Source organism: Hyperolius riggenbachi, chromosome 2, assembly GCF_040937935.1.
Source record: "Hyperolius riggenbachi isolate aHypRig1 chromosome 2, aHypRig1.pri, whole genome shotgun sequence".
Taxonomy (NCBI): domain Eukaryota; kingdom Metazoa; phylum Chordata; class Amphibia; order Anura; family Hyperoliidae; genus Hyperolius; species Hyperolius riggenbachi.
In genome coordinates, this window is record NC_090647.1 from 486,460,851 (window position 1) to 486,472,335 (window position 11,485).

An 11,485-nucleotide genomic window follows, 5' to 3' on the forward strand; every position below is an offset into this window, starting at 1 on the left:
TGTTATGTGATCATCGAGTAGGTGGTAGGTGTAACATCGGTCTCCCAACAGCCAGCCCCGTTTATATCACGGAACGCAGGCGCGTTCCGTTCAGAACACAACGCACAGGAACGCACGTCATGTGCGTCTCTGTGCGTTGCGTGGCTGATTCCATTCAATGAAAGTGAATGGGACAGCCGCGCGTTTTGCTAGGAAACGCGTGCAGCATGCGTTCCCGGAACGCACAGGTCCGGAACGCATGCAGTGTGAACATCAGACAGTGCACTCTATGCACTGTCTGATGTCGTGCGTGTCGGCCTCCCGCACGCGTTCCCGAAATGCGGACTGGAACGCGTGCAATGTGAACGGGGCCGGAGTCTATTTATTAAGGGGTGTTAACAGGGCTGGAATTACCATAAGGCACTGTAGACACCTGCCTACAGGCGCCTGACGATGGAAAGGCAGCTCACTTTCCTCATCTAGTGCCTCCCTACTTCCCTGTGCAGAGTCCAGAGCAGATTGTAAATGAGGAGTTACTCACCCAGTTTTTGGCATTCAACTAACAAGATCTCCCTTCTGTCGGGGACACCACTAGATACTTAATACTCTGGATACCTCTGGCTACCTATGACGGGCAGGGGAAATGAAGGAGAAGTGACAGCTGGGCCAGCCAGCACTCTTGCAGGTTCAGTGGGGGTTTGTAGGTACATGAAGGGTGAAGTTGAGGGTGCCAGGACATCTGTACCTAGAGGCTTCAGTGATGTAAATCCGAGCCTGGGTGTTAAAAATGCTAACTATTGGTAGACATTTTTAACACAGGAAAATCTCAGCATCCTACTCTTTGTACAGTGATGAGATAGGGTATCTATAGCATCTCTCCTCAAGGATAGCTTTTGCCACCTCAAAGTTGGTGAATGTTATTCCAGTCTATGGGGCCACAAAGAAACTTGTGATCAATAGTGATTGCAAGCCCCTTCCACTCAGGGAGTGCACCATACAGTCAAACGGTTCACTCTTCACATAGGTGGATACAATCGTGTACAGCAGAAAAGGTGAACAATGCTTTTACCACTGCTGTTAAGGCCTGAGCCCACAAACACAGCTGGTCTGCTTCTGTCTGCTTTTCAGCACCTGTAACATTGATGTGTTGCGGAAAAGTGGACACAAATGCGTTAGTGGGCCTAGGCCCTTAAAGGGAAGGTCCAAGCAGCCATCCTGTGCCCTCGTAGTCACTCACTGCTGCTCCAGTCCCCCACTGGCAGCTTTCCGACCTCGGAGGTCGGCAGGCCGCATTGCGTACGTTTTTACGCATTCCCACTACTGCAGGAACATTAACACATACATTTTTACGCATTACTGGTGCAATGCGTAAAAATGTACGCATTGAACCAGTAACGCGTAAAAACGTATGTGTTAATGTTCTTGCACTAGCGGGAATGCGTAAAAACGTACGCAATGCGGCCCGCCGACCTCTGAGGTCGGCAAGCTGCCAGCGGGGGACTGGAGCAGCAGTGAGTGACTACGAGGGCACAGGATGGTTGCATGGGGCTGGTAGAGGCCCCAGGTAAGTGAAACTGATTTTTTTATTTTGCTTGAACCTTCCCTTTAAGGGGCAGCTGAGTAACGCTGCATAAACCCACTAAATAAATGTTGCCCATAACAATCATTGCTTGATTGTTACGTGGACATCTGAGGGGCAAAGCATTCTATTTTGCCTGTGGCCGAGGAAAGAGGAGGCACAATAAGCGACCAGCATCCAACAGGGTGGGTAAATAGAAAAAATGTGCTTGTTCTACCGAGCAACATGCCGGATTTATAAATAAGGTTGTTAGGCAGCTGGACACATGTTAGATTCTCAATCAAGACCCAACAGAACGATTGTTTCGGATGTGTTTTGAATACTTGAAGGCTTTAGGTCCCTTAAAGCGGATCTGAACTTCCTCTCTGCTCTAAAATATAAGCAACATGGAAGCAGGCATAGGGTTAAAATCCTGTGTTTACAAATTAGCAGCTGTGCAGTGGCAGAGGAAATTCCTGAGCTGACAGAGCTGAGAGATCAAATTACAGTTGTGATTAATCACAGGTGAGGGGGAATTAGGCTAAACTCTGTAAATACACACAGGGTGCATTTCTCCATGTTTTCTTTCTGTCCTGTGCAATAGTTCAGGTCCACTTTAACCACACTCGCCTTTTTAGAAGCATTTTGCAGTAACGTGATGTGACGTGATCCGGAGAGACATCAGAAGTGCATAGGCTTGGAAAATGGCCTTACAGATGTAGACGAGATTGGTCTGTCCTAATCTTCTTCGCTTCTCCTGTCTAATCTCCCACCCAAAGAACAACAGATGTCGGCACACCAGTAAACTGAAGTATGCGTTTTTATTGTAATATAAAAATCAGCGGCAGAGCTCTAGACGCCAGGAGATAATGCACATCGCCTGTTGGTGAGTGCAGTTTCTTTTAATCAATACTGGTCTGATTGCAATTCCTTGATAAAGGGAAGCATGGTCGTTCCGAAATGTTGGATTATGATTTTTATATCACAATAAAATTGCATACTTCGGCTTATTGGTGTGCCGACATCTGTTGTTTTTTGGATTGACTATTGGCGGTGGAGTTGTACATCGCATTGTCTAAGCACTCAATCTACATTCAGGCTCCTATGGTGTGCAGGGTTGCACTTGCATCTTTTTCTAATTTTCCACCCAGTCCCTGAGCAGAAGCTGAAAGGTGCCTGTTGGGGACTGAGATCCTACAAGCACTGAGATTACAGCAAGACTGTCTATGGCTTCACACCTTGTATACAGTGCAGATGGCCATGCTTTATATAGTGCTTTATATAGTGGGGCGAGTCGGGCCCACATACAGAGCAGCAGGCCCGACTCGCCCCGCCTCTCAAGAGAGGAAAATCCTGAACATCTACAGACTGAGTGCTAACAACCTTGAATTAGAGTCTGGGAGACACAGACAGACATACAAACCCAGGGAGGAGAGACTGTGCGAACATTGTGAGCAGAAGACCCTTGAGGACTAAAATCACTTCCTGCTGCACTGCCCCAAATATACCGCTACCAGGGAAACCTTTAAGAAACTGATGGAAGTATTTCCAGACTTTCACACATTAGAGGATGAGATAAAACACTGCATTCTACTAGGAGAAGAGAAATCCACAGTGACAATCGCTGCACACTATGTCACAGCATGCCACAGTGACAGACTGAGAAAGGCATACATGAACTGTAAACTTCCCCCCCCATGAACTGCTAACTCACTGCACCCCCACCCCATTTCATGCCCCCTGCTTTGGCAATGCCTGTATTGAAGCTTGGTCATGCCAATAAAGCTATCTTTGATTTGATTTATATAACAACAAATGGCATGATCCTTGGTCTGTTTCAGTGCTGGTTATATTCAGTGAGATTGAATAGGAACGTGTGAACAAAAATGCTTGCAGCAGTGCATTATGTTAACATACTTCTGTGAAACGTATAAGGGCTTGTTTCCACTAGTGCACGGCTATGGGATTCGCAGCCTCCGCCGCGAATTCTGCAGGGGGTTCCGGCCGAATCGCTCCCGCAAGCGATTCGCCCGCGGCGCCGTTTCCCCGTGCGATTCATGTGCAGGGAAACTGCGGAATCACGGCGGACACCGCGATAGTGGAAACGGGCCCTAAGTGGGAACATCAGACAGTGCGGTCCAAGTACTTCTGATGTCTTTGCATATAGCACACTATACACATTGCTGACATAGACATATAACAGTGGTAGGGATTAGATTGTGAGCTCCTTGAGGGACAGTTAGTGACAAGACAATATATACTGTATACTGTACAGCGCTTCGTAAGATGTCGGCGGTATATAAATAATAATAATTCACGTGTGTATAGTTGAGTATGGATCCTAAGCTGCCGTATAGAACTGCTCAACAATATACCGATTACTGTCCGATTACCTTTTTGTCACTAAGCATGGCATACATCATTTCCACTATTTATATCACAGGTGTCAAACTTAAAGAGAACCCGAGGTGGGTTTTTAGATCTAAAAAGGTACACAGGCATGTTACCATCTGCAGGACATGTTCCTGTGTGCCCTGATCGCCGCTCTATGTGCCCGCTGCGCCCCGCTAGCCGTCCCCCGCAATCTGCCGACAATTCAGGATGTCAACACACTACCAGGGAAGGGGCATCCCACTGCAGGCTAAAGAAACGCCTGCAAAATGCCCCTTCCCCACCTATCAGAGCCTTCTAACATTCTCTAATAGGCTCTCAGCTGCCTGCTCCCTCCGTTTGCTTTCTATTTGCTAACCCAGCTCGGATTCTCTTTAAGGCCCTTGGGCCGATCCGGCCCTCCTCACCATTTTATGTGGCCCCTTCAAATGTGCATCGCTGTAAGCAGTAAAAAGGCACTCTTGCCTTCACATCCAGTTGAGCACAATGGTGACAGTGTTTCTTGTTGAAACATTGTTAGTTTGAACCAGGGTGCTGAAACAACCCATGGGACCCCTACTTGGATCCAGACATACCCTGTGACTGGTAAAAACAGCCACACACCCTTCCTTCCCTGGCACCCTGTCCCCACATAGCAGAGAAGCACAGCTTTACAGTGTAAAATGTCCTGCTCCAGCGCTGTGTCTGATATTCCTGCCAGCTGTAGCTCTTTACTTGCATACCCTCAGCTACCCATCATGTGACATGCATTTGGAGTCTGAGGTATGCAGCATAGAGCGTGTTGCTGCCAGGATGAACAGAAGAGACCTGAGACAGAAGTGGAGCAGGCAACTATTAAGCTGCTCTACTGTACTACTCATCTGCAGGGGGAGCAACAGGCTTTTATACTCCTCAGCCCCCACTCCCATGGTCACTGTAGTTATGCAGTATTAATTTGAAACTGTTCAATAAATTAAACCTAAATAAACAGTTTGACCCGCAACTTAGACTATGTTTTAGATTATCGCCCCTTATGTGATTGAGTTTGACACACTTGATTTATATGGTAAGTGGTAGCGATAGAATGTAATGGTGCCTTTTGTTATTAGACTGTATTATAGTTCAGTTTTAATTAAAATGGGCTGACAGTATAGGTTTTATTAGCATTGAGAAATGTACAGACAATGCTGGCTCAGGTACAACACTTTCCGCTCAGTTTTATGACTCGCGTCTTCTTTGTGTTGACTTTTAGAATAAGCTTTCTACTGTTTGACTTGACTGTGTAAACAGAAGAAAGATCCATGTGTGCATTATCCATGGCACAAAGCACCTTCTGTGCTGTTATTATAACATCTTACAGAGCTGCCAACTGCAACTCTATTAAATGGCTTTGCAATTTGCTTTAAAGTGGATCTGAGCTTAGAACTTCCTCTCTGCGCTAAAAGATTAGGGACAGTATGAAAACAATCAGCGAAAAAATGTCTGTTACAATTCACTGAAATCCCCCCCAAAAAAGTCCTGAAAATTTACTGGATGAATACTCAGGTAGCAATGGAAGGGTTAAAGCATCTGTCTTTCCTGTACGGCTAATTCGAGGTGCTATGTTATGCTAGGTACACATGATGAGATTTTCTGGCAGATCGATTATTTCCAGCATGTCCGATCTGATTTTCGATCGATTTTTCGATCACTTTCATGGGAAATCGATCGGAAATCTAGCATTACACTCAACTGTAACTAAATAAACAAATACAGCTCGGTGCAACTCATTTCTATATGGAATGAACACTTTTCAGTCTGTTCTTTGCAAGAGCTCGGGGTCCAATGTAATCTTTATAAGGAATCTTTAGTTTGTTTCTAAATGAGGAAAGATTTTCACTTTTGAAATTGAATCATTTACCTAGTGACATTTGTTAATGAAACATTGTCATGTGTACCAACGTAACCACTTGAGGACCACAGTGTTGGACCCCCCTACCCACCAGGCTCTTTTTTGTTGCACTGGGCTATGCAGGCTTTTCAGCCTACTGTACAGCCCAGCTATGGAGCCTGGCAGTAGTGTGGCAGTAGTTATTTTTTGTTTTCAGCCTGTATCAGGTGTTTTGACAATTCAACCGATTTCAACCTGGAAAATCTGGGGCCAACGTGGTCGATCAGGTGCACGGCAGTAACGTTGTTCAATATCAGGATGAGCGAAGAATGCAATGGAACCTCTAGCCACTGTCCCCCCCCCCAAATGTTAATGTGCCCTTGGATGCCCGTACATCAAAATATCTTGCCTGTCCAGCCAGCACAAGTCCAGCTGCTCCTACTTCTGTATACCTGGGTCCCAGATGGTTGCTGCGTACAGTCCCGTGGAACGAGAATGAGGAAGAAGAAGCAGCAGAAGGCATGGCGCCCGTACAGGTGAAAGATTTTAATGCAGGGCACATAACATTTGGGGAGATAGCAGAGGAGGCGGTGTCACAAGGCCTGCGGTGTATGGGTAGTCAACAGATCTTTCTCCGATCAGATTCGATCAGAGATAGATCTGTCTCTTGGTCAATCTGCCCTTACATCGCTAGATCTATGGACATCTTTACTGTTCTATATTAATATAAAGATTTATAGATGCTCCCCTAGTGGCTCTCCCTATAATGGGTAATTAATCCACATCTTCTAAGATAAAAAATCCTATCAGAACATAAAAACGGAGGTATTTTAGTTAGTCTTAACAGCTTGAAACACTGTCCATAGACATCATCCATGGGTGAACAGTCCTGCTGCCATCAAAGCACTTCACTCACGGACTGTTAATCCATGAACACCAGAAGCTTGGCTCAAGCACTTCTATATACTGTGCGTCTATTGGGGGGGAGGGGATAAGTGGGTTCAGGCAGCAGACTCTGTTGCTTTATAATTCTGTCAACTCTTTCTTGTAAAGGGGCCCATACACTGGTCGATTTCAGCCATCAATTGATTGATTGATTAGATAGAATTGATTGACTGATCGGCTGATTCGATAGAATCAATTTCCAATCGATCATTTTGCAGCCGATTTCGATCGATTTGATCTATCTGACTGGATAGAAAATCTAGGTTGATCTGCTGATGGCAGCAGATCGATGGCCTATAGAGTTGCATTGGATCTAATGGTCCAGTAATGCATTTAGATTGATTAGATATAATTCTGAAATCTATTGGAAATCTGTACCTAGTGTGTGGCACACATCAGATAGATTCCTGTCAGATTCAACTTGACAGGCATCTGACAGAAATCTGTCTGATTGTCAAATCTGCTGCAAATCTATAAGTGTATGGCCACCTTTAGTCTACCTAGTAGACACCATACAATTTTCTGTTAGATTTTTCTGTAAGATTTTCTGTAATGAGATTATTTTCTGTAAAGTACTGGTAGAGACTGGTCATTATCTCTGGTGCATTGTCTGGTTATCTCCTGCTGAGTAGAACAATGCTTAATTGCTAGGCAGATAGATGGTTAGATAGACAATTTCCAACATGTTGGAAATTATCTATCTGGCATGTAAATCTAACAGAAAATCTTACAGAAAATTGTATGGTGTGTGTACTAGGCATTATGTATATCAGATATCTTCAAGACTGTAAAGTCAGTAAGATTTCCTGTGTCACTATAATCAGATCTTCCTTTGCAGACATTGTGCAGTTCATCTGTAGGCGTAACAAGTTAACAATTTCTGTTCACCTGCTCAGTAATTGGCCTAATAGACTCGAGCCCTTTTTATAGCTAAAATTTAGATTTCTATTAAATCTGTTACTCTGATACAGTGGCTGGTGAACCTAGAGACTTTAAGTGAATGAAATAGGAAGATAACTACTGAAGCGCAATTCAGTAATAAATTCTGTATTTCACAAGTAAGTAATTTATTAGTAATAATAAATTTTATCAGCATTATACTCGTATATACATATACTGTCCACAGGCAGCCTTCTGTTGAAATTCTAGATGCTCTCCTGGTGAGATCTAACCATCGTTTGAAAGTCAAAGGTCTTGGCCTATATTTGTTACAATACACTGTTCCTGAGTTATGCAGTGTTGAAGGAGGGGTGTCCACTCCACCTGTCTGCTTTGTCCACTCCTACCCTAGACATCCCAGAAGTACCAGCTGATGTCCTCTGGTTAAGAATCTATGCAGCTGTGAGGGCTTGATCCGAGGCTGGAGCTGGGCGTTTGCTTGCAGGTGCAATAAAGCAGTGGAGGCAGCAGGCACATCTCCAGGTTCCTGAAGCAAAGAACTCTGTACCCCTCGGGACTCGTTGGCGGCCGCACCACCCTCTGCAGTCACAGTGCACGGCGCCTTACAGATCATCTGTGTGTTCTGCTGCTGCATCTAGATATCTGGGAACTCTTCCTCAGAACAGATCGGACTCCTCAGTGGCACAGCAGAGGGCATCAGCTGGATGCAAGACTGCTGTACCGTCTGAGGGTATCAGGTGGCACTTCTGAGAAGTCCAGGCGCCAGGTGCAGTAAACTTCCCTCTTTCAACACTGCCTAACCTGGGAAGGGTCCATGAGAAAGACAGGACCCAGTGTAAATAAAAGCCAAGACCTTCGACTTTCAAACTAGATCTCACCAGGAGAGCAACTAAAATATGAACAGGAAGTTGCTGAATTTGTGGACGGTATAATCCATTAGTACCTACTCTTTTTATACCTTGATTGTATGGTAAGAGAATATTTCAACTTATATGTCTGCTTGTCTTCTAGGAAGCTATGATGTGTCATCAAAGCCAGTTGCTCTGGTTTCGTCACATCTACCTGGTCTTCTCCCGTTATCTGATTGTCAACTCTTTACACTTTCTCCATGACACGAAGACCACAAAGGAAAGCTGATGGTATTCAGATGTTTGGGTGAAGCTAATATGGTGCTGAATGTCACATGCTGGGCAAAGCTGGCCAACCAGTACCGGAGAACAGAGTGCTACGGGGGAAATTATTGTTTTGGTGGCAGGAACATTACTTTTTCACGCATGAAATGAATAACATTTTTAAAGTGTATCCAGCGGAACAAACTATTTCTGCAGCTGGATGTAGTTAATGTGAATTGCCAGTTGCTGGAACCATCAAGTATAACCAATGAAAGGAGAACTCCACTGGCCATAAGACCAACCTACAAGTGTCAACCTTCTGTTGATGATACTGCTGATGTTTTGACTATGTGTGTTATTATTTAGCTTGATTCAATAGTTGCAGCTTTAGATGCTGCTTTGGAACCTGTTGATAATATGCCTTTTACAAACAGTTACTGTTTGTATGTTTTTGTATTACTAAACCAATAAAAATCTCGTGGAATAAAAATCTCTTGAAACCGAAAAAAGTAAAAGAAAAATCCATCCAGTTTTTTCTGGATTGAAGGGTTTCTGGATTGAACACTACAAACGAAAAACATTTGTAATGCAAACCTTTCACTTGTTTTTCTAACGTCAAAAGCCACAACATTTTTTATAAGCTAGGCGTTCCTCTGACCCGGACTATGGGAAATGCTTAAAGTGAACCGAGCAGCATTTTTTTTTAGCTCCCAGGGCATCTCAATAGCATATTAAAATGCATGCAAACAACATGGCTCATTACTAACAAAAATTCAATTCTACCTCTGCTTCTTACCTTTAGAATGTTTGTTAGAGGCTTTTATTGCCCTACTTCTGGGACCTGCTGTACACAGAAAGAGCAGACAGATAAGGACAATGGGTGAGAGACTTGCGTGACTAAAGCAGAAAAAAATACCTCACCACAATTTCAGATCACTAAATTGACATAAACACTGAAGTATAAGAATATTCAAGCAAAAACCAAGCCCCATTTTACCAGAGTACAGATATAAATGATAGACTTGAGTATAAACTGAGCGGGCCTTTGCCCCCCCCATTCTACTCTTAAAGGAATTATCCGGCAGAAAAAAATGAGTTTCACTTACCTGGGGCTTCTACCAGCCCCATGCAGCCATCCTGTGCCCTCGTAGTCACTCACTGCTGCTCTGGTCCCCCCTCCGTCAGCTAGTTTAGGGCCACATTGCGTACATTTTTACTTATTCCCACTGGTGCAGGACCATTAACACATACATTTTTACGCGTTAGTGGTTCAAAAATTTACGCGTTAAACCACTAAAGACTTAAAATGTATGTGTTAATGTTCCTGCACCAGCGGGAATGCGTAAAAATGTACGCATGCGGCCTGCCGACCCCGAGGTCAGCAAAAACGAAACTAGCTGATGGAGGGGGACCAGAGCAGCAGTGAGTGACTACGAGAGCACAGGATGGCTGCATGGGGCTGGTAGAAGCCCCAGGTAAGTGAAACACTTTTTTTTTTTTTGCCTGATAACTCCTTTAAAGGGAAGGTTCAGGGAGGGTGGGTAAAAAATCATAATCAATTTCCACTTACCTGGGGCTTCCTCCAGCCCGTGGCAGGCAGGAGGTGCCCTCGCCGCTGCTCCGCAGGCTCCCGGTGGCCGACCCGACCTGGCCAGGCCGGCTGCCAGGTCGGGCTCTTCTGCGCTCCAAGGCCCGGAACTTCTGCGTCCCACGCCGGCGCTCTGACGTCATCGGACGTCCTCCGGGCTCTACTGCGCATGCGCAGAACTACTGCGCATGCGCAGTAGAGCCCGGAGGACGTCCGATGACGTCAGAGCGCCGGCGTGGGACGCAGAAGTTCCGGGCCTTGGAGCGCAGAAGAGCCCGGCCTGGCCAGGTCGGGCGCGCCACCGGAGACCACCGGGAGCCTGCGGAGCGGCGGCGAGGGCACCTCCTGCCTGCCACGGGCTGGAGGAAGCCCCAGGTAAGTGGAAATTGATTTTGATTTTTTACCCACCCTCCCTGAACCTTCCCTTTAAGTTCCTGCTGCCACTCTTGTTCCCTTGCTAGTCCCACCACCAGTGTGCTCTGCCGGTCCATTGGCCCAGTGGTAATGTAGAGTGTACAGCAGAACATGCTGTATTTGTATTGTTGCATTGGTATTGTTTTTGGTTCAAGTCTCTAAGGTGCCCTCCAACCGTACCATTTTCAGCGATCAGATAAATGCAATTCGCTTGACAGAAAACAAGCCTTGTTAATGTCCCAAATCAACTGTGAATGATTCTAATGGTGATCATTCTAATCACTATCCATCTGTTGTGATGAATGGGAAATACAAATTGGTTCCTTGATGGGGAAATAATCAATGTATTATGACATGTTATTTCCCATTGCATTTATCTCATCGCTCGGGCAATTCTTTATTGATAATTGTACCATTAGAGCTGCATAAAAGTTTTTACCTTATCTGCTGCATAAGGTATCTGAGATGCGAACTGCGTTCTCCCCTCCCCCCTCCATCGGTCTGGACCGGGCCCCTCCTTTGTACCACCCCCCCCCTTCCCGGGGTCGCCATCCTTGACCCGCGATGTGAGCATGTGGGCAGCCTACCAGACTGCAGAGGCACAGCGTGTAATGCGCAGTCCTGTTCCCAGGACAAGGACAGCGACCCAGGGGAGGGTCAAGGCCTGGTCTGGACTGTTGGAGGCAATTGGTTGTGGGAGGAGGGGGGCTGCGGGAGGACGCAGTCTACATCCCAGATACAATATGCAG

The 11,485-nt window shown here is 45.6% G+C and overlaps 1 protein-coding gene across 2 annotated transcripts in view; it reads left to right on the top strand.

Annotated features, from left to right (window-relative positions):
• PIGL (phosphatidylinositol glycan anchor biosynthesis class L) overlaps positions 1–11,485 on the top strand; it is a 225,813-nt gene that overhangs the window by 196,516 nt on the left and 17,812 nt on the right. Inside the window, exon 7 of one of the 2 annotated variants that reach the window (XM_068270356.1) lies at positions 8,634–9,243. The exons of the other annotated variant lie outside the window; for it this stretch is intronic. Coding sequence (XP_068126457.1) covers positions 8,634–8,759 — 126 coding nt within the window. The 3' untranslated portion in view covers positions 8,760–9,243. Of the gene's footprint in view, positions 1–8,633; positions 9,244–11,485 lie in introns of those variants that run through there. 2 annotated transcript variants of the gene reach the window in all.